At 40.1% G+C, this 26,310-nt stretch overlaps 1 protein-coding gene across 2 annotated transcripts in view; it reads left to right on the top strand.

Annotated features, from left to right (window-relative positions):
* Positions 1-26,310, top strand: part of RCOR1 (REST corepressor 1) — a 119,397-nt gene that overhangs the window by 56,608 nt on the left and 36,479 nt on the right. For both annotated transcript variants that reach the window (XM_079905840.1, XM_079905839.1), the window contains exon 3: positions 19,815-19,898. In XM_079905840.1, coding sequence (XP_079761966.1) covers positions 19,815-19,898 — 84 coding nt within the window. The remainder of the gene's footprint in view (positions 1-19,814; positions 19,899-26,310) is intronic.

Below are 26,310 nucleotides of genomic sequence, written 5' to 3'. Positions count from 1 at the left end.
TTTGTATTGGATGATTCAGTAACATGCAGTGCTTCTTGTAGTCTGCTCTGTTTTACTTGATGTATTGTTTCCCCATGTCATTAAATGTACTTTTTAAAAAACTTCTTTTTTTTTATTTTATAAAGTTACTTATTTGTTTATTTTTGGCTGCATTGGGTCTTTATTGCTGTGGGCGGGCAATAAATAAATATTTATAAATAAATAAATAGGTTCATCCATGTTATTGGAAAAAAAAACAAAAACATGGGTATAATGTTAAAGATGTGTGCTCAGCTAGTGGTTCAGTGATTGAAGTTTTCCTTGGGCCGTGGAGAAGTGGGGATGATGCTGGGAACATTGTGTTGTAGGATAAACCGTCCCTGTGTATTTCTCATGATGGTGGTGTATCACCATTAGTCAGACTGTGGTTAGAGGGTTTTTTTCCTTCTTGGAGTGCTTAGTGGTGCAACAGCAGTAGTCCTGCCCATTCTAATGAGTGTGCCTTTGTGACATTGAGTTTAAGAGAAATAGGGGGACCCAGAGCACAAAACTTTTCACTGTGAAATTAATTGGTGTTTGAAGTGTTTTGTCCCTCTCTGTTTCAGATTAAGGATTATATATATTGTGACATTGGTGTTAAATAATGTGTTTGTTAGGTTGAAGCATGGAAGGAAAGTCTGTTTCCTCTAGAGACTGATTCTGAGTTCAAGACACATGTAGGTCAGAGAGAATGAGAGAAAACATGATGTTTTTAATCAGAAAGGAACCAAGTACACAAGTGGAGTTTCTAGTGTAGAGTTTACTTCGGTAGCATTGATAAGAACCTAAATTCCTTGGAATCAGGAGAGGGACAGAGATCAGGATTGGCTGGACTCAGGTTACTGGACAGGATGCAACCAGCTCTGAGGAAAGTATTCACCCAGCTCATCAGCTTGGAACATTGTACATCACTGTATGTTTTGAAGTGACCTTCTTGTCGGGCTATACTCTCGTCCCCTCTGTTCTGAGGAGAGGTACAGGAGAGGGAGGGGAGGCCTGCGCTCTAGAGGCCAGAGGTCAACGTACCACTCCCTTCTAAAACTTTCCATTAGTTGGCCACCTAACTTGTTACTTTATGCATACTAATTTATTCAGCTTTTATGAAGCACCAGTCATGTGCCAGACAGTGAAGACACAGAGGTCACCGAAGAGAATAATTGCTATTATTTATTATTATTAAGTGTGCACCAGGTACTTAACATGTGCCCTTCCAAATCCTCAGAGAAGCCCAGGCTCTAGTATGCACCTCCTCTCCGTTTTCCACGCGGCTCCGTGAAGCTGAGTTCATCACCCAGCAGCGCAGTGGCTGAGTGGGGATTCAGTCTCAGATGGGAGCTCAGATAAGGGCCCTCGTATGAAAAGATTCAAACATACGGTAAAACAATTCTTATCTCATAGGGTTGTTTTGTGCATTATATGACACAGACACGTAAAGTACTTTAGCCCTGTTTCTGGCACATAGTAATAGGTAATAATTAGATCTTACTGAGCCCAAAAGTGTAATAATTACTACCAGTAATAATTGAGTTTTACGTACAAAGTCTACAGCAGCATGCATCTTTATGCAAACCATTAATAAGAGTCTAAGCTGTGATAGAGGCTGTCCCCAAAGTTAATGGGAGTGGTGAGGGGGTGGACCGCTAACCGGCCTGGGAGAGTTAGAGCAAACTTCCCGAAGATGGTGACCCTGGGGCTGTCTTACAGAATTAGTAGCAGTTAGCTGGTGGGAAAAGATAGGGAGGGACATGGCAGTGAGAAGGAAGTGGTAAGAGGAAAGACGTGGGAAAGTAGAAAGGCACAGTAATGCAGTTACCACGTGGGCGATGATGAATCGTGAGAATGGGACATGGGATTAGAAAGATAGGCTGGCCAGATTGTGCAAGGCCTTGGAATGCCATGGGTTTTAGCCTAAAGACAATGGGGAAGCTGTGGAAGGATTTTTTTTTCAAAGTAAAGTTTTTACTTTAGAATAGTTTCAGATTTACAGAAGTTACAAAGATAGTACAGAGAGTTCCCACATACCCAACACCCCATTTCCACTGTTACTGTCCTACATTAGTATGGTACATTTGTTACAATGAATGAACCAGTATTGATTCATTATTATTACCTGAAGTCCATCATTTATTCAGATTTCCTTGTTTTTACTTCTTTAATTTTACTTTTTCTGTTCCAAGATCCCATCCAAGATACCACATTACATCTAGTTGCCATGTCTCCTTAGACTCCCCTTGGCTGTGATGGTTTCTTTTTCTTTTTTTTTTTTTTTTTGTGGTACGCGGGCCTCTCACTGTTGTGGCCTCTCCCGTAGACGCGCAGGCTCAGCGGCCATGGGTCACGGGCCCAGCCGCTCCACGGCATGTGGAATCTTCCCAGACCGGGGCATGAACCCGTGTCCCCTGCATCGGCAGACGGGCTCTCAACCACTTCGCCACCAGGGAAGCCCAATTTTATTTATTTATTTATCTGTTTGTGCCAGGTCTTAGTTGCGGAATGCATGTGGGATCTAGTTCCCTGACCAGGGATCGAACCCGGGCCCCCTGCATTGGGAACGCGTAGCCTTATCCACTGCACCACCAGGGAAGTCCCTCTTTTTCTTTTTTAAATTTTATTGGAGTATAGTTGATTTCCAATGTTGTGTTAGTTTCAGGTGTACAGCACAGTGATTGTTATACATTTACAGATACTCATTTTTTTTTCAGATTCTTTTCTCATATAGGTTATCACAGAATGTTGAGTAGTTCTTGAGTAGAGTTCCCTGTGCTATTATACAGTAGGTCCTGGTTGGTTATCTATCTTATATATAGTAGTGTGTGTGTGTTAATCCCAAGCTCCTCATTTATTCCTACACCCCCCCCCCCCCCGCTGCCATGTTTCCCCTTTGGTAATCATAGGTTTGTTTTTGACATCTCTAAGTCTGTTTCTGTTTTGTAAATAAGTTCATTTGTGACGGTTTCTTAAGACTTTCTTGTTTTTGGTGACTGGCAGTTTTGAGGAGTACTAGTCAGGATTTTGGTAAAATGTTCCTCGGTTGGGATTGCTCTGATGTTTTTCTAATGATTTTGGGAGGAAGACCCAGAGGTAAAAGGCCATTCTCATCACCTCACATCATAGAGGGCACATACTGTGAACACGACCTAGTTGCTGTTGCTGTTGACTTTGTCCCTGGCTGAGGTAGTGCTTGCCAGGGTTCTCCACTGTGAAGTTTGTCACCCTCCCCACCCCTTCCATACTGTCCTCTTTTGAAGGAAGGCACTATGTGCAGTCCACACTTAAGGATTGGAGAGTTGTGGTCCATCACTATGGAAGGATTTTAAACACTGGAGTGATTTGCTCTGATTTGATGTAGAAAGATTGATCTAGCCAGAGACTGGAGAGACTGAATTTGCGGATAGGTCTGTGTGTTGGGTCTTGGTTAGCTCGATCCCTTAAGACAAGACAAGACGAGAAAAGATGAAGGCCTGAACTTATGGCAGTGGCAGTGGGGTTGGAGAGGGAGTGATTGATTTGAGAAAAGTTGAGGCGGTTCAGTGGGGAACTGGTAGAGGGGATGGGTGTGCAGGGATCTGGCTGGGGGTTGGCGACTCATCAAGGGCACACACTGTCTACATGACTTATACTTGTTGAAGCTGACTTTCATCACCTGGCTGAAGAAGGTTTGTCAGGTTTCTCATCAAATTTAGGAGAACTTGTGCAAAGTTTGAGTTTTTAAGCGGTTTATTACGTTCCTATGCTTATTGTAGATTTTAATTCCAGAGAGCTGAGTGAAAATTATGTATTTATTTATTCCAGTTTAAACTTGTAGCATTTAAAAAGGAAGAGCCTAGGGGGGAGAGAGCCAGACAAAGAAGTATATACTTCAATGGGAGAAAGATACAAGTATTTAAATACCAAAATTGTTTCTGACTTCTTTGCTGTATATAGGACAAACCGTTGTCATTTGAGAATTCTCAAGCCTTTAACTTAAGCGTTAAAATACTTAATGGGAGAATATTATGAGGAGGAAAAATGTTCCTTTTTTTTTTTTGGCTTGTGGTATCTCAGTTCCGCAACCAGGGATTGAACCCGGGCCACAGCAGTGAAAGCCTAGAATCCTAACCACTAGGCCAGCAGGGAGCTCGCGGAAAAATGTACTTTTTACTCTAGCTTTTGATCTGTCTTTATACTTCTGATAATTTATGGTGTCTCTAAACTCTGGGCAGTGTCCATAAGGGCTCACATCATGGCCCTGGAATCTCTTGCTCAGGTTTGACTCTCAGCTCCACTGGTCACAGGTGTGATCTTGGGCAAGTTACTTCATCTTTCTCTGCCTTAATTTTCTCATCTGTAACATGGGAATAGTGATAGTACCTACCTCAGAAGGTTGTTAGGAAGATTAAACGAGCTAATGCAAGTAAGTGCAAGTAATGCAAGTAATGCAAGTAAATGCACAGTGCCTGGTGCATAGTAAGCATCCATGTCAGTTGTAACGACAGTGACGATATTATACTGTTGCTTTTCAGGTTGATGACATTTCTTTCTGAATGCCCCAAATCAGAAGCCAAAAATTTTGGACTCACAAAATTATTTTTGGTCCCTAACCTAAATTTAACATAAGGTTACATTTGTGGATGCTTAGCTTCTCAGGATATAGTGAAAGTATGGATGGCAAATTAGTACATTTAGAAATAAGAACTACCAATATTTAAAGCTTTATTCCTTTGTTACTTTCTTCTTTCCACTGATGAGTAATCTATCCTACCGTGTATTTGGATTCCATGTGACTTTTTTGGGCCTCTCACTGCTGTGGCCTCTCCCGTTGCGGAGCACAGGCTCCGGACGCGCAGGCTCGGCGGCCATGGCTCACTGGCCCAGCCGCTCCGCGGCATGTGGGATCCTCCCGGACCGGGGCACGAACCCGTGTCCCCTGCATCGGCAGGCGGACTCTCAACCACTGCACCACCAGGGAAGCCCCCGAATTTAACTTTTAAAGCAAACAAAGCAGCCATCTTATTTATGAGAGCTAATTTGAGATTAAGGTGGTTTGATAATATGGAGATATTAGTGTGGATATAATGACCCTATAGCACTCTGTACAGGATTATAATTTTTTTTAAACCCTGAACTCCCCGATCGTTTTGGGGGAGTCTTTTTTTTTTCCCCCACACCACGTGGCATTCGGGATCTTAGTTCTCCGACTGGGGATGAACCCACACCCCTTGCCGTGGAAGCACGGACTCTTAAACACTGGACTGCCAGGGAAGTCCCAGGATTATAATTTTTTAACTTCAGTTTTCTTGTCAGGAACTTGAGCAAGGAGGTAGCATTTGATTGATTGGTGGGTAGCATTTGATTGATAAGGTAGCTTGTTATGCCATTACTGCCATTTTCTTTCTTTCTTTTTTTTTTTTTGGCCATGCCGTGTGGCTTGCAGGATCTTAGTTCCCCAGGTAGGGATTGAACCTGGGCCCTCGGCAGTGAGGGCACCGAGTCCTAACCAGTGGACTGCCAGGGAAGTCCTGTGTCCACTTTTTTGATTCCTAAAATTATTTATACCTTCTCTTATTTTTCTTTATCAGATTCTGCAGAGATTAGTCTCTTAGGGGGTTTTTTTTGGCTTTGTTAATCCCCTTTTTATATCTTTGTTTCCTGTTTCATTCATTTCTGCTGTTCATTGCCTGCCTTCTGCTTTCCTTGGATTTATTCTGCTGTTCCTTCCATGTTCTTAAGTTGTATGCTTAGCGAAATAATTTTTAGCCTCTCTGATTTTATGCATTTACAGGTATACATTTTTTGTAAACTACCTTTTTCATTGTTTTGCATAAGTTCGTACTCTTACTGTTGAATTTTAAGTAATTTTATTTATTTATTTATTTATTTATTTATTTATTTACGGTACGCGGGCCTCTCACTATTGTGGCCTCTCCCATTGTGGAGCACAGGCTCCGGACGCGCAGGCTTAGCGGCCATGGCTCATGGGGCCAGCTGCTCCGCAGAATGTGGGATCTTCCCAGACCGGGGCACAAACCCGTGTCCCCTGCATCATCGGCAGGCGGACTCTCAACCACTGCGCCACCAGGGAAGCCCAATTTTATTTATTTTTTGTCAAGATTTCATCTTTGACCCAGGGTTATTGAAGAGTATTTTATCATTTTTGAATGTATGAAGATTTTTGGTTTATTTTTAAATTATTGGCTTTTAATTGGATTGTGGTTAGAAAGTGTAATCTGTATGTTACCTATTCTTTGAAATGTGCTTAGAGTTGCTTTATAGCCTTGTACATACATGGTCATTTTTGTAAATATTTTGTGAATTTGCTTATGAAGAATGTTTCTACCCTAATTATTAGATGTATCCTTCAAAGTATGTCCAATAAATAAAACTTGCTCATTGTTTTTAGATTTTTTTTTTTTTTTTTTTGGCGGTACGCGGGCCTCTCACTGTTGTGGCCTCTCCCGTTGCGGAGCACAGGCTCCGGACACGCAGGCTCAGCGGCCATGGCTCACAGGCCCAGCCGCTCCACGGCATGTGGGATCTTCCCGGACCGGGGCACGAACCCGTGTCCCCTGCATCGGCAGGCGGACTCTCAACCACTGCGCCACCTGGGAAGCCCTGTTTTTAGATCTTATATATCTTTTTTGTTTGGACTGTCAACAGAAATGTTTTACTCTCCCAGTATGATGATGTATTTGTCATATTTCCATTCTTCCATCAGTTTTTATTTTGAGACTTCTTTAGGTACATATAAAATTATAATTGTGATGTCATTTTACTTTATCTTTGGTTGCTTTTTTGTTTGGTTTCTTCCAGTGTTATTGAGATATGATTGACATGCATAACAGTATAAGCTTAAGGTGTACTGCATAATGATTTGACTTACACAATAAGTTTAGTGAGCATCGATTATCTCATATAGATACAAAATTAAAGAAATAGAAAAACCTTTTTCCTTGTGATGAGAACTAGGCTTTCCTCTCTGAGCAGCTTTCACTTACACCGTGCTGCAGCGCGCATTATCTGGATCATGCTTAGTCCCTGGTACTTACTTGTCTTACACGTGGAAGTTTTTACCTTTTGACTGCCTGCATCCAGTCCCTCCCTCCCCCCAACCCCATAACCCCAAACCTGATCTCTTTTTCTGTAAGTTTGTTTTTGAATAATTGACCTACAATACTATATTAGTTCCTGTTACACAGCATCGTGACTCAATATTTCTATACATTTCAAAATGATCACCGTAAGTCTAGTAATTACAGTGTGGCACCATACAAAGATATTACATAATTACTGACTGTGTTCCCCACACTGTACATTTCATACCCGTGACTGACTCACTTTGCAACTGGAAGTTTGTACCTTATTCTCCATCATCTGTTTCTTTCCTCCTCACCCCACCTCTTGGAACTGCCTGTTCGTTCTCTGAATCTATAACTCTCTTCTGTTTTGTTCTGTTTGTTCATTTGTTTTGTTTTTTAGACTCCACGTATAAGTGAAATCATACAGTATTTGTCCTTCTCTGTCTGACTTATTTAATTTAGCATAATATCCCCTAGGTCCATCCATGTTGTTGCAACTGGCAAGATTTAATTCTTTTCTATGACTGAATAGTACTGCATTGTGTATATACAGCACATCTTCTTTATGCTTTCATCTATTCATGGGCACTTAGGTACTTCCATATCTTGGCTATTGTAAATAATGCTGCAGTGAACATAGAGGTGCATATATCTTTTCTGATTAGTGTGTTTATTTTCTTTGGATAAATACCCAGAAGTGGAGTTGCTGGATCATATGGTAGTTCTATTTTTAAGTTTTTGAGGAATTTCCATACTGTTCCATAGCAGCTGCACCAATTTACATTCCCAGCAACAGTGCATGAGTGTTCCCTTTTCTCCACATTCTCACCAGCAGTTTTTATTTGTTGTCTTTTTGATAAATAGCAATTCTGATAAGTGTGAGGTGATATCTCATTGTGATTTTGATTTACATTTCCCTGATGATTAGTGATGTTGATCATCTTTTCATGTGCCTGTTGGCCATCTGTATGTTTTCTTTAGAAAAGTGTCTATTCAGATCCTCTGCCCACCTGTTGATTGGGTTGTTTGTTTTCTGGATTTTTTAAAAAAGGTCTTTATTTTTATTGATTGATTTTTATTTGGTTCCGCTGAGTCTTAGTTGCAGCACGTGGACTCCTTAGTTGTGGCTTGCTGGCTCCTTAGTTGTGGCATGTGAACTCTTAGTTGTGGCATGCATATGGGATCTAGTTCCCTGACCAGGGATTGAACCCGGGCCCCAGGCATTGGGAGTGCAGAGTCTTAACCACTGTGCCACCAGGGAAGTCCACTGTTTTTTGGATGTTGAGTTGTATGAGTTCTTTGTATATTTTGGATATTAATTCCTCATCAGATAGATCATTTGCAAATATATTCTCCCATTCAGCAGGTGGCCTTTTAAAAAAGGTGTTGATAGTTTCCTTCGCTGTGCAAAAGCTTTTTAGTTGAGTGTAGTCCCATTTATTTTTGTTTCTGTTTCCGTTGCCTGAGGCGACATATTAAAAAAATTACTAAGGTCAACTGATGTCAGAGAGCTTACTGCCTGTGTTTTCTTCTAGGATTTTTATGGTTTCAGGTCTTACATTTAAGTTTTTAATCCATTTTGAATTTGTTTTTGTGCATGGTTTGAGAGAGTAGTCCAGTTTGATCCTTTTGCATACAGCTGTCCAATATTTCCAACACCATTTATTTTTTTTAACTTATTTACTTATGCGTGTGTTGGGTCTTCATTGCGGTGCATGGGCTTCACATTGTGGTGGCTTATCTTGTTGCGGAGCACGGGCTCCAGGTGCGCGCGGGCTTCAGTAGTTGTGGTGCATGGGCTCAACAGTTGTGGCTTGCAGGCTCTAGAGCACAGGCTCAGTAGTTGTGTTGCACGGGCTTGGTTGCTCCACAGCATGTGGGATCTTCCTGGACCAGGGCTCGAACCCGTGTCCCCTGCATTGGCAGGCAGATTCTTAACCACTGCACCACCAGGGAAGTCCCCAACACCGTTTATTGAAGAGGCGATCTTTTCCCCATTGTTTTTTTTTTTTTTAATTAATTTATTTATTTATTTTTGGCTGTGTTGGGTCTTCATTACTGCACGTGGGCTTTCTCTAGTTGCGGCGAGTGGGGGCTACTCTTCGTTGCGGTGCGCAGGCTTATCGCGGTGGCTTCTCTTGTTGCAGAGCACAGGCTCTAGGTGTGTGGGCTTCAGTAGTTGTGGCACGTGAGCTCAGTAGTTGTGGCTCGCGGGCTCCAGAGCACAGGCTCAGTAGTTGTGGCGCACGGGCTTAGTTGCTCCGCAGCATGTGGGATCTTCCCGGACCAGGGCTTGAACCCTTGTCCCCTGCATTGCCAGGTGGATTCTTAACCACTGCATCAGCAAGGAAGTCCCAGTTATGGATTTTTTAAGTTGCTTGTTTGTTGCCCAAGTGTTTTTAGGCACTAGATCTGTGGTGATGTGCCTCGCTGTAATTATATTGGGTTAGCCAAAAAATTCCTTTGGTTTTTAAGTAAAAATAAAAGACACATTTTTTATTTTCACCAAGAACTTTATTGAACAGTGTATTCACCGTTTTGTTCCACTACCTTCTGCCGTTTTTGAGACAACTTCATAATTCCATCTTCCCAAAACTTTTTATCTGTTTGAGCAAAGAACTGTTCCAGGTGACTTTTACGGTCTTCCAGGGAATTAAAATTTTTTCCATTAAGAGAATTTTGTAAAAACCGAAATAAATGGAAATCCAAAGGTGCAATGTCTGGTGAATACGGCAGATGAATCAGAACTTCCCAGCCAAGATGTAACAGTTTTTGCCTGGTCATCAAAGAAACATGCAGTCTTACGGTATCCTGATGGAAGATTATGCGTTCTCTGTTGACTATTTCTGGACGATTTTCATCGAATGCTGCTTTCAGTTGGTCTAATTGGGAGCAGTACTTGTTGGAATTAATCATTTGGTTTTCCGGAAGGAGCTCATAGTAGAGGACTCCCTTCCAATCCCACCATATACAGAACATCACCTTCTTTGGGTGAAGACCGACCTTTTCTGTGGTTGGTGGTGGTTCATTTCGTTTGACCCACGATCTCTTCCATTACACATTGTTGTACAGTATCCACTTTTCATTGCCCGTCACAATTTGTTTTACAAATGGAACGTTTTCATTACATTTAAGTAGAGAATCGCATGCAGAAAATATGCTCAAGGAGGTTTTTTTCGCTTAACTTATGTGGAACCCAAACATCAAAGTGATGAACATAACCAAGCTGGTGCAAATGATTTTCAGTGCTTGATTTGGATATTTTGAGTATGGCGGCCATCTCCCGCGTGGTATAACGTTGGTTGTTCTCAGTTAATGTCTTGATTTGATCGCTGTCAACTTCAACTGGTCTACCCGACCATGGAGCATCATCTAGGGAGAAATCTCCAGCACGAAACTTCGCAGAGCACTTCTGACACGTTTGATCAGTCACAGCACCTTCTCCATACACTGCACAAATCTTTTTTTGCATTTCAGTTGTGTTTTTACCTTTCTTGAAATAATAAAACATGATATGCCAAAAACGTTTTTTTCTTCCATCTTCAATATTAAAATGGCTACACAAAAATTCACCAATTTTGATTTTTCTTTTTAAATGCACACTGATATGATAGCTGTCACAATACAATCTAACAAAATTGTTTCGAATGAAGTTAAAGACAAGTAAGCGCTACTAGAGCCATCTTAACGGAAAACACAGAACAAACTTTTTGTCTAACCCAATACTATGAAATTGTAAGAGTGAGATCAAGTTTACTGAAACTGAGTGTGATTTTTGCTTTCCTTTATTTCCGTTATAGTGGATGTCATTGTAAGAGCTCAGAGTTCTTTGATTCTGAAGATATATTCAGTTTACTCTTTGTAAGTAATCTGTTCAGGTTTTCCACTTTTTTAGGAAATGAGCATAAGAGATATAAAATTATAATCATGAAATAATTCTTCACAAGTTTTAAATAAATTCCCTTACTGTTTATCTTTAAAAGAGAATTTAATCGTGTAAGTAGTATTTGAATGCATTCTTATGAAGAAAATCCAAACAATAAGGAAGTATGTGGAGCAAAAAGCACAAATTTCATTTTTTCCTCTCAATTCAGTGCTCCCACTTCTTTCCTAGGATTTATCCACTATTTAAATTTACTGGGTGGTTTTTCTTACCTACAGTTTGATATTTTTGCTTTTTAATTCATTTACTCATAAAGAAATACACATGCTAGAAACAAAACAGGTGTTCTCACTTTTTTAATAATGGCTTTACTGAGATATAATTCACAAAATGTACAATTCACTTCTTTAAAATGTACGATTCAGTTGTTTTCAGTATATTCACAGAGTTGTGCAGCTGTCACTACAATCAATTTTAGACCATTCTTATTATCCCATAAAGAAATTCTCTACCCATTAACAGTCACTCTCCATTTCGCCCAAACACCCCACACCCTCTAGCGACCACTAATTTACTTTCTGTGTCTATAGAATTGCCTATTCTGGACATTTCATATAAATGGAATTGTATAATACGTCTTTTTTGTGTGTGTGACAGGGCTGCTTTCACTTAACATGATGATTTCAGGTTTTATCCATACCGAGCATGGATTAATAACTTCATTCCTTTTTATGGCGATATAATATTTCATTACATGGCTATACTAAATTTTGCTTATTCAGTTGATGTACATTTGGATTGTTTCCACCTTTTGGCGCTTATGAGTAGTACTATGAACATTTGTATACAAGTTTCATTTATTTATTTGTTTATTTTTTTATTGGCCGTGTTGGGTCTTCGTGGCTGCCCACGGGCTTTCTCTAGTTGCAGTGAGTGGGGGCTACTCTTTGTTGTGGTATGCGGGCTTCTCATTGCGGTGGCTTCTCTTGTTGTGGAGCACAGGCTCTAGGTGCGTGGGCTTCAGTAGTTGTGGCACATGGGCTTAGTTGTTGCATGGCATTTGGGATCTTCCCAGACCAGGGCTCGAACCCGTGTCCCCTGCATTGGCAGGCGGATTCTTAACCACTGTGCCGCCAGGGAAGTCCCTATATACAAGTTTTTATATGGACATATGTTTTCATTTCGCTGGGCTATATACATAGGAATGGAATTACTGGGCTATGGTAACTGTGTTTAACCTTTTGAAGAACTGCTAGACTGTTGTATTTTCTCTTTCTTTCTTTCTTTCCTTCCTTCCTTCCTTCCTTCCTTCTTCCTTTCTCTCTTTCTCTCTTTCTTTTTCTTTTTTCAAATATTTATTTATTTGGCTGTGCCGGATCTTAGCTGCAGAACGCAGAATCTTCATTGCTATGTGCGGGATCGTTTTTTAGTTGCAGCATTCAAACTCTTAGTTGCGGCATCCCCTGACCAGGGATCGAACCCAGGCCCCCTGCATTGGGAGCACAGAGTCTTAGCCACTGGCCCACCAGGGAAGTCCCTAGACTGTTGTATTTTCTGTATTTGATTTCTTTGAATATCCATACTATGATTTAGCTAATTCCTGTTGATGGACTTTGAAGATTTTGCTGTATCACAGTACCATAAACAGCGCTGCAGTGAGCATCCATCTTAGAGTTCTCCAGAGAAACAGAGCCAGGTGTGTAGGGGTATGTGCGCAGACATTTATTTTAAGCTGTTGGCTTATGTGACTGGGTGCCCAGCCAGTGTGAAATTTGTAGGTCAGGTCCTACAAGGAGAAGCTGGGGCTTCAGTCTTGAGGCACAGTTTCTTCTGGGAAGTCTCAAGTTTTCCTCTTAAGGCCTTTTAATTGAGTGGATGCCACCCACCCACAAGATGGAGGGTTAGCTTCTTTACTTAAAGTCAGCTGATGTAGATGTTAACCACAACTACTAAATACCTTCACGGCAACACCTAGATTAGTGTTTGATTAAATGACTGGGTGCTATGACCTAGCCAGGTTGACACCTATCTTAAGGAATCTCTAGGGCAGGTACTTAACGAACTTTAAAAAAGTCTCCCCTGGTGATTTATACACATACTTAATGAAACAGTATGCTGGTGTTTTCTATTCTTATTCTTTTTTTTTTTTTAATGCTGGTTAGGACCCAATAAATTAATTTAAATTGGCCTGACCTGCAATTTGAAACACATTGCTATTGGTATATGTATTATATCTAGAAATGGATTGCTGGGTTGCAGGGTATCCATACTTCAGCTTTCTTACGCACTGCCAGCGCTGTCTGAAGTAGCTGTGCGTTCCCACGGGTGGTGCGAGTTCTTTCATTTTGCCCTTGATGGCCATTGGTAATTGCAGTTTCTTTGTCGTTCTTCTGCTTCCTTCCAGGTAGGGCGGTTTTTAGCCGTTGGTAATCAACTTTAAACAAGGAGAGTGTTGTGAATCACTATGTTGTACAACTGTAACTTATATAATATTGTACATCAATGACACCTCAATAAAAACTATATTAAACAAGGAGAGCAGCTGCAGAGTTACTGACACCTTCAGCAGACACCAGTGTCTGTCCAGAAATGAATGACATTGCTTTGTTTTCATTGTATTTGTGTTCTTCAATTTGCATACAGCAGAATGGACTGGTTTTTGGTGTCTGTATTTGTGAGTGTTAAGGCATGTGTAGTTTCATATAACCACCACGCGCAACTGGGATACAGAACAGTTCCATCTCCTCAAACAAGTACCTCGTACAACTCGTAGCCTTCCTCCCCCTCCTAACCCCATTGATCTGTTCCCTATCATTATAGTTTCACCTGTTCCAGAATGTCATATAAATGGAATCATACAGTATGTAAACTTTTGAGACTGGCACTGAGCATATTCTTTTGAGATATGGCCATGTTGCGCATATATCAATAGTTCATTTATTTTGTTCATTTATTTTGAATGCTGGGTAGTATTGCAGTGTATTAATCTTCCCAGTTTAACCTTTTACTCCTTGAAGGACATTTGGGTTTTTTCCCCAAGGTTTTGATGATTGTGAATAAAGCTACTATATATAATTATGTGCAAGTTTTATTGTGAACATAGGTTAACTCTATAGGGTATATAGCTAAGTGGGATTGTCGATTCAGTCATTTGTTAAATATAATTATATCTTTAATTAAAACTGCGAAACGTTTCTTGAGTGACTTTATCATTATCCACTGATCCAGCACTGCATGAAAGCTTCAGTTTCTCCTTATTCTTGTCAGTACTTGGTATTATCTATTTCTTTTATTTTAGGAGTTCTAATAGGTATACATTGGTTTCTCACTGTGGCTTTAATTTGCATTTCCCTGATGGCTAATGTGATGTTGCTTCTCATATGCTTATATGCCATCTTTGGTGAAATAGTTATTCACATCTTTTGCCCACTTTTTAAAAAATTGAGTTATTTTCTTATTGTACTTTAAACATCTTTTATATATTCTGGATACAAGTCCTTTGTCAGATACAGTGATTTGCAGATGTTTCCTCACAGTCTAAATTTTTATTAAGCTCAATTTACCATTTTTTAACTTTTATGGATTGTGCTTTTGGTGTTATATCTAAGAACTCTTTCCTCAACCGAGTTCATGAAGATTTTCTCATGTTTTTTCCTAAAAGATTTTGTAGTTTTAGGTTTTACATTTATATTTAAGATCCATTTTGAGTTGAATTTTTGTAAGGTATGAGGTATAGGTTGAGTTTCACGTCGTTTGCATATCCAATTTTTTTTTTGTTTGTTTGTTTGTTTTACTTTTTGACTGCACCGCAGGGCATGCAGGATCTTAGTTCCCCAACCAGGGACTGAACCTGCGCCCCCTGCAGTGGAAGTGCAGAGTGTTAACCACTGGACTGCCAGGGAAGTGCCTCCAATTGTTAAAATACTCTTTGTTGCAGGAGCCCCCCAGCCCCCCAGCGCCGCACAGCAGGAGGTGAGCGCATGACTGCCTGAACCATCCCCCGCCCCCGTCTGGGGGAAAACATTGTCTTCCAGGAAACAGGTCCCTGGTGCCAAAAAGGTTGGGGGCCGCTGCCTTGTTGAGAATAATATCCTTTCTCCATTGAGTTACTTTTGCATCTTTGTTGCAAATCAGTTGACCATATTTATATGGGTTTATTTCTGGACTGCCATCTGTTCCATTGGTCTGTGTGTCTGTTCTTTTACCAGTACCACACTGTCTTGAATACTGTACTTTTCTATAGTAAGTCTTTAAAGTAGAGTGGTGTAAGTTTTCCAACTCTGACCTGGCTATTCTGGGCTCATTTGCCTTCCCCTTTTACATTATCCTTTTGTCTATGTCAGTATGGACTCAGATTATTATTTTATTACTTCATGGCTTTATGGATTATTATTTTATTACTGTCATTTATTTTGTTGCTCAAGTTATCGCAGATCTGACCAATGGGAGATAGATTCCATCGTTCTTTGAACACTTTCCTACCTCCTGGCATAACAAAATATTCTAGGGTCTCTTGCACTTTTCCTGTCCTAGCCCTGGAATCAACCGTTTTCCCAAGGAGACCTAGTTTCTTTTATTGTAGAATGGCATTCAGAGACCAACGTCTGGGAGCTAAATGTGCTCATTTTTTGCTGGGTTGTCATTGTATCTAGACCCTTGGAGTGGACAAAGCTGGGATAAATAAATGTATTTATGTGTGCAAGTATACAGGTATATACACATCTGTATTTCTATTTATACTGAAAATGATGAGCTCTTACTGTAACCATCTATTTCTGTCTAGCACCTCAGAATTCTTTCTATCCTCCCCCTTCTGTATCTGTAACTCTTTCACTCAGCATAATTATTTTGAGCTCCATTCATATTGTGTGCCTGAATAGTTCATTCCTTTTTATTGTTGAGTTTTGTTCCATTAAATGGATATACCACAATTTTAGGAAATTGCCAGGCTTTCCCCCCAAAGTGATAGTACAATTTTACATTCCCACCAGCAGCTTAAGAAAGTTCTGGTTTCTCCACATTATCGCCAAACTGTGGGTATTGTCAGTCTTTTTAACTTTATACTTTGTAATAGGTACGTGGTGGTATCTCTTGTGGTTTTAATTTGGCTTTCCCTAATGACTGTTGATTTTTAGTATCTTTCCATGTGTTTATTTGCTATCCATATACCATCTTTGGTATTTATTCAAATCTTTTGCCCATTTGTTAACAAATGGGTTGTTTCTTATTGTTGAGTTCTGAGAGTTCTTTATATATTCTGGATACAAGTCTTTATCAGATCTGTGGTTTATAATTATTTTCTCTCAGTCTTTGGCTTAGCTTTTCATCTCTTCAGTAGTGTTATTTGAAAAGAAATTTTTACCTTTGATGAAGTCCAATTTATGAAGTTTTTTCTTTTATGGATTGTGCTTTTGGTGTTATATCTAATAAGATCTTTCTAAACCTAAGATCAAAAAGAATTTTCTCACGTTTTCTTTTACAAGTTTCATAATTTGGGGTTTTATATTTAGTCCTGTCATTAATCTTGAATAAATTTTTCTTTTTTTGCGGTATGTGGGCCTCTCACTGTTGTGGCCTCTCCCATTGCGGAGCACGCGCGCCAGACGCACAGGCTCAACGGCCATGGCTCACGGGCCTAGCCGCTCTGCGGCATGTGGGATCTTCCCAGACCGGGCATGAACCCGTGTCCCCTGCATCGGCAGGTGGACTCTCAACCACTGTGCCACCAGGGAAGCCCTTGAATAAATTTTTGTATGTGGTATGAGGTATATAGATCTCCATTAATTAAAAAAAATATGAATATCCATTTGTTCAGGCATCATTTGTTGAAAAGATTATCTCCACTGAATTTTACCTTTGCACTTTTGTGGAAAAATCAGTTGATCCTATACGTGTGGTTCTGTTTTTTTTTTTTAATTAATTAATTTATTTATTTTTGCTGTGTTGTGTCTTCGTTTCTGTGCGAGGACTTTCTCTAGTTGCGGAGAGCGGGGGACACTCTTCATCGCGGTGCGCGGGCCTCTCACTATCGCGGCCTCTCTCGTTGCGGAGCACAGGCTCCAGACGCGCAGGCTCAGTAGTTGTGGCTCACGGGCCTAGTTGCTCCGCGGCATGTGGGATCCTCCCGGACCAGGGCTCGAACCCGTGTCCCCTGCTTCGGCAGGCAGACTCCCAACCACTGCGCCACCAGGGAAGTCCCGGGTTCTGTTTTTGAACTCCATTCTATTCCATTTCTTTCTCTGTGTGCCAGTACCACACTTTTTTTTTTTTTTGCGGTACGCGGGCCTCTCACCGCTGTGGCCTCTCCCGTTGCGGAGCACAGGCTCCGGACGCGCAGGCTCAGCGGCCATGGCTCACGGGCCCAGCCGCTCTGCGGCATGTGGGATCTTCCCGGACCGGGGCACGAACCCGTGTCCCCTGCATCGGCAGGCGGACTCTCAACCACTGCGCCACCAGGGACGCCCCACACTGTCTTGATTACTGGATCTTTGTAATCAATTAGTTTCGATTCAGGCAGTATATGTTTTCCAACTTGGTTTTTTTCAAAGTTGTTTTGGCTATTTTAGGTACTTTGCATTCCTGTATGAATTTTAGAATGTTTGTCAATTCCTACAAAAAAGTATACTGGGGTTTTGATTGGGATTATGTTGAATCTGTAGAGCGATTTGGGGAGAGAATGCTATCTTAATAATATTTAAGTCTTTTGATCCATATACGTGGTATATCTCTTCATTTACTTAGATCTTTAGTTTCTCTCAAATGTTTTACAGTTTTTCAGTGTATATGTCTTATCACATCTATCCCTAAATAGGGGTATTCTTTCGTTTTAAGTTTTGATTGCTTATATATGGAAATTGAATTGATTTTTTACTGTTGATCTTGTTTCCTGCAACTGTGCTGAAATTCATTTATTCTAGCAACTTTTTGTAGGTAGTGTAGATTTTCTACACAGATGATCATGTCATCTGTGAGTAAAGACAGTTTTAATTCTACTTTCCCAATGTAGATTCTTTTATTTCTGTTTTGACTTTTGATTTTTATTTGAAATACAGCAAGCCTGTATTCCGTGTGCGGTCCCTCCCCACACACGTATTTGTTGACTTGATTTTACTTTTAGACTATGTGTGGCATTAACATTGTTCTAAAAGTTAGAACCGTATAAAAAGGTGTGTACTCAAAGGTAGTCACTCCCATCTTTTCATCATATTCCTGTCTCCCTCCTGTGTATTACACCTGTTCCCACCCAGCATGTAAATTCCACCTTCAGTCTTGCCTAATTCATAGTGTTCGCACTTTGGGTCTTTCCCTCCCACCATTCCATCATTTTTCTTTAAAGTAGCTGCCCCACAGATTTGAGCAAAAGTGTAGAAATTCTTTCTTTATAAAATCTAGAACACACTGATATACAAAATTAAATAAAAGGTAAGATTAAATAAAAGGTCTGGCAATTTCATAAAAGCAGGAATTCTTAAACCAGGCTTTATGAATTTTATAAAAGTATGTTTGTATTGGGGGGGGTGTGTGTGTGTGTGTGTGTGTGTGTTTATGTTTAGTTGAATTTTTTTTTCTGGAAGTAGATTCCATAACTTTCATCGTGTTTCAGAGGAGTTTGTTTAAAGGAAAAAAAAAAGGTCAAGAAAGAGAATGTCTTTAGGATGAATGAGTTTGGGTCTAAGCAGTCCAAAGGCTGGTTAGTGAGCCTCTCTCTTCGGTCTGTTGTACCTTTGGAAGATAACGTTTTAATTGGCTCTGTGTAATATGTGACTTGTTTGTGGTTAATCCAGTAGTAGTCAACTCAACACCCGGCACTTGTCAACCTTTTGACCTACTGTTTTGTATCACAGAATTTTAAGAATTTGAATGCACTTCAGATGTTTCCTTTCAGGTTAAATCTTTTTAATGGTACTCTTTATTAAAGTTGTTAAAAGAATCTTTGGATTCCTGCTGTCAAGTCACTAAAATACCCAGTCACTAATGGTAGTGAAGGGTAAGGTTATTCAAAGCACACATGAAGAATTCGTAGTTTAAAAGAATATTTGAGCAGCTTGCCACATGCAGCTTCCTTTTTGTGTGTCCCCATCTGGGAGCAGAGCAGCAGAGTGTATGGTGCCTAAACCCTCGGGCCCTGTAACCACCCTGCCTAACGTCGGTCCAGGTCTGCCTCCTAGTGGCTACTAATGACCTGTTTAGTTTCCTCACCTAGCAAGTGAGAATAGTAATCATACCTACCTCATATGACCTGTTTGTGAAATAAGTAAAAAGTTAGGTAGAAAAAGACTTAAAAGTAGAAATATTTCAGCAAATTCAGAGCCTCCCCACCCACACCCTCACCCTGTGTTAAATGTGCGGGTTCCACTGGGGCCGACTCCAGTCGAGGGGGGGTGATAACATCATCTTCCGAGGTCTAAAGAAGACCAGAGTGGTGTGGTTTTTTGAAAATTTATACATAAATGAATATTTTATTATAATTAAAGACATTAATTTAGATGTATTACGAATAGTTTGTGGGGTTTTATCCTTTTTCTTTTACAAATATACACAGTCATAATTACAGATGAAATTATACAGTATCTTTCGTTTGACTCAAAACAATACAGGAATGGATCTGCTCTCACCACTTCTATTCAACATTGTGTTGATGGTGCTAAGTTAAAGAGAATCTAAATAAATGGAGAGAGATACCATGTTAATGTGTTGAAAAACTTAATTTGTGGGACTTCCCTGGTGGTTCAGTGGTAAAGCATCCGCCTTCCAATGCGGGGGACGTGGGTTCGATCCCTGCAGAGTGGTGGTATTAATTGTCGCTTCTTATGTCTGTTAAATTATAATAAGAATTTTCTTTTTTTATTTCTACCAAGCCAAAGTAGCAAGACGCAGTCAAGAACGAGACAATCTTGGCATGCTGGTCTGGTCACCTAATCAGAATCTGTCAGAAGCAAAATGTAAGTTTTAGAGCACTTTTATTTTCCACCTTTCTTATTTACTGCAAACTTCTAAAGTTACCTTTGTAGGTAAAAATCTCTCTATATATTACATTTATTTTACCTTTTTAAAGTAAAATTTTGAAGAATTTGAAAGTGTGTTCTTAATTGTGGCCTGTCATAGTGATTTAAAGATTCTTAAGCTGTGGTTTCATAATCTACTTTTTATTCAAAATGCTGTACCAGCTAATATTCTGAAGTAACTAGGAGGAAGGGTTCAGAGCGGAAGGAAAATTATAATGTAGTGTATAACTCCTTCAGCTGGGAATTTATAGATTTATTGATATAAAGATGAGGAGTTTAACAAATCTCTAATTGGAAGGATTACAAAGGGCAAATGTATGTTACTGGAAAAAGGTTTTATACTGTAAGACTTCATCCTAGCTAGAAGTAGAACTTTTGAATTGGCTCTTTGTTTTGTGTTTACATTTTTGTTAGAATGAATATTCTGAGCTACTTTGGGTTTTCTTTTTGGGGGGCCGGTAGGGGTCCTAGAGTTATAAAGATTAATTGTATTTTCAGAGTTTGCTTTTTCAGTTTTTTGTCCCCTCTGCTCAGGTGATACCGTGCAAGAATAATTTTATATTTGATATATTGCCGTAAGTCTTTGTCATTTTCAAAGTTTTTGTTTTCTTCATAACTTTAAAGAGAGAAGAAAAAATAAATTCCCCCTTTCGAGAATTTTTCAGTGGTGGGGGTGGGTGGTCCATGGATGGAATTTACGGCCATTTGTGAACTCGTGAATCACAGGCAAACTTTTTTTGGTGCATGTACGTTTTCCTGCAGAAAATTGGATTTTTAAAGGGCTCTTTGACAAAAATAGGATAAGAATCAATGCTCTAAAATGTGGTAGGGCTTAGAAAGCCTTCAGTGGTAAATGTTGGCCAGGAAACATAAGTTGTGAATAAAGGCCGGAACTCTCAGGCTTTGATCAGGATTTTCCAGATTGTGTTTTGCAGTATTAAAGTAGGTGTTAACAGGTTTCCACTGTCAAGTAAGGGTTAGAGATGATGCATATTAAATATCCTCCTCTTATATATCTAACATTCATGTTTGCATTAAGGTGCAAAGAGCTCGGATGGTCAAGAAACATTTGATTTTGACCAAGAAGGACCCTTTTTAAAAATACAGTACCTTCCATGGAACACAGGAAATTCAACTACTCTTAGTAATGCTTAATTTAGCAAGAATAAAATAATCTCAGTCTAATCTGATTTTCATAGTATCTTAATTTTGCCAGCCTGCTGCTTGATGAGTTTATAATGGAGAACAGGATAGCAAAAGGAAGTACATTGGCAATTCTGATGCCTTTACTGTGCCGGGGAAGAGCTTTCAAGTATTTCCTGTTTGTTTTTTGTTTTTTCCCTTTGAGGATTTGCACTTAAAAAAGCAATCTATTCCATTTTTGAACATGTTGTTCCTTCTAACAGCTGAAAATCTGCATCTGTGTAATTTTTAAAGCTTTGTTTTCCTGAACTCTGTTAAATAAGTCTGCTTCCTTATGAGTCTTTTAGGTGTTCAGTTCTCCTACCTTCTTTGCTGTCCCAGTTCAAGTTAAACCTGCCTGGTTGCCTCAAGTGTTTTCAGATGGCCTGATTTTGGGGTCTTTTTCGTCTCTGTTGTACTCCTGGATAGATTCCGTTTGGTCATGGTGCCCATCTTCAATTATGGTGCCTGGAACTGAATATTAAAAATAGTGAGCATTTGTTGAGCACTGTACTAAAATGCTTTCCATGTTCCTATATCATTCAGTCTCTACTGTAAACCAAGAAGGCGTTTTTGTCCCCATTTTACAGGTGGCATTCCACAATCCAAAGAGGTTGTGAAACTAACACAAAGAGTCAGTGGTGGAGCCAGTAGTATCCAGGTTTGCTGACTCTTCACCCTGGCTTATGCTCTAAACGTGTCCCTCAGGTCGAGTTCGTCAGGTCTCAGTCCTCTCTTCATTTCAGTCACTTCCTGCTGTCATTACAGTGAAGATTGTATTAGTACCTCTTGCTGTTAATGTGTTACCTTTGGAATCTTGGGAGTCAGAATTTAATTTTAATATTATCTTAATTTTCCTAGACCTGCAAGAAAAGAACAGAATATGAGAAGTTAATAGATTTTTAAGCAATGGTATTGCCTAAAATAAATTTGCAGTTTTAATGTAAGTCCTGACAGCATTGATTAAAACTTTAAACTCTTAAAACCAATCTAAAAGTAACATTTATATATTGTTGAAAGTTCAGAAGGCACAGAAAAATATAAAGAAGAAACAGTTCATCCATTATTTCATTACCCAGAGATAACTGTTAAACATTTTGGATGTTTTCCCAATCCCTTTTTTTCCTCTGTGCATATTTTTATAAGTGAGATGTTGGTATTTCTATGTATGTGAGTGTGTATTGTCTTCCTGAACAATGACCTAAGCATTCGTTACCTTGCTAAACCCCTTGTAAATATTTAAAATAATGTTTAATGGATGTATCAGTGTATTTAAGCATTCTTCTATTGAAAATTTAGGTTGTTTCTAATTGTTGCTATTGTAAAAGAAGGCGGTGGTGAAAAACGGAATCAGAGCTTTGTTCTCTTTTGTTGTTATTGTTGTGTTTTTAGTATTTTCTTAAGATACATCCCTCGGAATGGAATTGTGGATCGATGAGAGTTTGCTTAACTACTCCAGTGTGAGGATGTGAACACAGTTGTTGATGTGAGTTAGGTTCCATTTGTGGAGCTTTGGGAATCATATTCTTTGACGAGTAGTCTAATCGTAGTTATGCCTTGAAATGTGGCCATAGTGTCACTGGGGACAAGTATACATAATTTGTTCTCTTTGCCATCTATCATTCCCCCCTCAGCTTCTCTCCCTCCCAGTACATAGACAAAAAAGAAGTATTTTCTACTTGCCTTTCTAATTTATTTTGAAAGAATGTGGAAGTCTTGGTTGTCCAACAATTGATTCTGACTTGATGTAGAAATAGGAGATTTGGGACATCTGTAGACTTCTAGTAGATGTACCGATGTGTAAGGATGTCTGTAGATCTCTGGCTTTTCCTGGGTTGGTTTCTTTCCTCTCAAGTAAATGTTTAGAGTTCTGCCTCTTAGGGTTACTGCAAGTTTACAAAATTATTTTGTGGTTATAGAAATAAATACTGTTGTAGAAATTTCAAACAATATAGAATGTATAATGTAGACAATTAAAGAAAGCCTTCTTGGGACTTCCCTGGTGGTGCAGTGGTTGAGAATCCGCCTGCCAATGCAGGGGACATGGGTTTGAGCCCTGGTCCGGGAAGATCCCACATGCCGCGGAGCAACTAAGCCCGTGAGCCACAACTACTGAGCCCGCAAGCCACAACTACTGAGCCCGTGTGTCACAACTACTGAAGCCCGCGTGCCTAGAGCCCGTGCTCCGCAACTCAACGAATAGTAGCCCCTGCTCGACACAACTAGAGAAAGCCTGCTCACAGCAATGAAGACCCAACGCAGCCATAAATAAATAAATGATTGAATGATGAATGAGTGAATGAATAAATAAATAACCTTCTTTTAAAAAAAGCCCTCTTATAGTCACTATTTACAATATATATACTTCTCCTAATAATTTTATATATCTTAATAAGTAGATGACTTTTAAATCACATATATGAGCTGTTTAGCAATTTGCTGTTAACAACACATGTGGGACTTTGTTCTGTTTGAATACATTTATTGAATTGGCCAAAAAGATCATTCAGATTTTTCTGTACCATGTTATGGAAAACCCCAAACAAACTTTTTGGCCAACACAATACAATTACCTAGTTTTAAACTACCAAGTATGGGTCCACCATAATTTAGTCTTTTCTTTTTATTTATTTATTTATTTTTAAACAAATTTTCCTCCAAAAGTATCTCAATTAGGGTTATATTGAATTTGGGTTTATTTAGTGAGAATTGGTTTCATTCAGATTTTTTTTTTTTTTTTTTTTTGGCGGTACGCGGGCCTCTCACTGCTGTGGCCTCTCCCGTTGCGGAGCACAGGCTCCTGACGCGCAGGCTCAGCGGCCATGGCTCACGGGCCCGCCTACTCCGCGGCATGTGGGATCCTCCCAGACCAGGGCACGAACCCGTGTCCCCTGCATCGGCAGGCGGACTCTCAACCACTGCGCCACCAGGGAAGCCCTCATTCACATTTTTATTGAGCAGTTTTGTGTGCCTGGTAGTGTACCAGGACTGAGGGATTCAGGAAGTTTATATTCTAATGGAGAAAGAAGGGGGAAGTGAACGTGTAAACAGATAATTTATATGTATTTCCTTTAGTCCAACTGTTTCTTCTTAGTTGTGAAAAATTGAGGTCTAGAGAAGTTAGGTCAAATGCTTAAGGTCCCTCAGCTAGTTAGTAGCCAAGTTTGGGCTAGATCTCTGGTCTCCAGACTGCATTTATTACACACATCTACCTTGGTGTACTGTTTGATTTAATAAACCAAAATACTTAAAGCATTACTGGTACTACATAAGTTGCTCTGGGCTGTGTCTAAGTAAAACTTCCTTAAGGAGAGATACGACCTTTGGAGTATGCCCAGAAAAAATGTGCCTTGTAGAGACATATTTCATGTAGAGGAAATGTAAATAATTCCAAGTAGCACAGATGAGAACAATAGGATTTAGATAGTATTATAAAAATTATTGTGGAAAATTACATGATTAAATGATGACATGATACTAAGGGGACAAAGGTGTGAATGAAGGTTAAATCATGTGGTGGAATCTGGAGGTTGGACACACAGTGAGAGAGACTGAAAAACGCTCACTAATTGGAAGAGAGGGCAGCTGATTCTTACATTATTTTAGCATCAGGCATCTCCTGTGTACTCTTAGTATTTGGACGCGCCCCTTGGGACCCAGCAGAAAGCACTCTGTTTTCCTAGGTAGAAACCAGCAATGGAAACAGATGGCATTTGGGTAGGACGATGAGGAAGGAGTAAGTGCACTGGCTGGATGAGGGGCACACATGCGCTCTAAGAAGAGGAGATAGCGTTGGCGTTTGCACAGCATTTAGAGACCTGCCGGGCTGTGACGCACATTGTCCCTGGGGAAGTGAGAAGCAATGAAGCTGGAAAGACAGGCCCAGTTCTTAAAGGGATGAGGATTTTGGAGGGATTTTTAGCTAGAAGCAGTATTGTGCACATTAGAAAGCTCTTGACGGCCCTGTGATTTAGAAGAGAGCTGGGGCTAGAGGCGGTACCTGCTGGTGCACTTGCAGGGGAGGGATGTTGATGCCTCTCTGGGCCATTGCTGTTAAAGGGAGGCTTGATGGAGATTTAGGAAGTCAAAACGTCAATGTTGGGAGTGCTCAAAGGAAATGAGATGAGAGGAGTGTGGGTTAGCTGCGTGGTCCAGGTGGCCTTCACATGCCTTTAAAGCGGGATACTTCTTACATCTAGGTCATCTGCATTGTTTCACCGTTTATTCCCCACATTTTCATTGACATACCTACTAGGCACTCTGTTTCTGTGATAGGATATCATCTCCTGGATGGTCTGCTCCCCAAGTCCCCGTTGAGATGTGTACTGCTGCCCTCCTACCTGGATGCCTTCCTCTCCTCTCACCTGTGGACACCCTCCCCACCCTATTCCAGGCTGTCCTCCCTCCTCGTCTCACTTGGTCTGCACCCTAGATGTCCACCTTGCTTGCCCCTAATGGCTTTAGGGCAGTCTTCTCTCAGTGGGATCCTGCTGCCCTGGGTGCAGTGCAGTGTACTCTTCACATTCCCCTCTGGTCCCTACCCTTATACATAGACCCACCCAAGGTTTGGGCTTTGTGTAAGAGAAGCACTTGAAAGTTAGCAGAACAAAGTGGACATGTTAGTTGCAAGAAATTTCAAAAGGTTATTTTAGTAGGTAGTCTTGTCTTCTTTGACATATATAGAGAGTTAGGCCAGATCTTATTCCCAGTCTGTTTCACTTTACTGTTTTTAGGAAAACAAAAAAGTTTATCAAAGCATGTATGGTCAAATGTAATACAAAACTGTGGCCTGGGAGAATTCTTAGAAGGGAGTTTTAGAAGAGAGGACAGGTTAAGAAAGGGAGTAATCTGAGGGTGATTTTTTTATTGTTTGATTCTTTTTAAGGTAGGGCTTGAAAGAGGTGAATTGGAACTGGAAGGGGGACGCCAGTACACAGCCCTGCACACTGTTGATAGTTTCCTGAAGAAGCAGGTACCTTAGACTCGGCTGCGGTTGCCTTGGGCGTAGAAGTTAGCGAGGTCACTTTTGGCTATTGGGAATCAGTAAAACAGATGGTTTTGCTCATTTATACGTTACATATTGTATAGGTTATGTATAATCATTACTTTTGCAGTTATTTAAGTGATTGATTGCTCTTTGTTTTTATTTTATAAAAATGAGGAGAAA

This window comes from Stenella coeruleoalba (assembly GCF_951394435.1).
Source record: "Stenella coeruleoalba genome assembly, chromosome: 2".
In the NCBI taxonomy this organism is placed as follows: domain Eukaryota; kingdom Metazoa; phylum Chordata; class Mammalia; order Artiodactyla; family Delphinidae; genus Stenella; species Stenella coeruleoalba.
The sequence above is the reverse complement of the archived record's forward strand: the minus strand, read 5'-3'. Positions and strand labels throughout refer to the sequence as shown.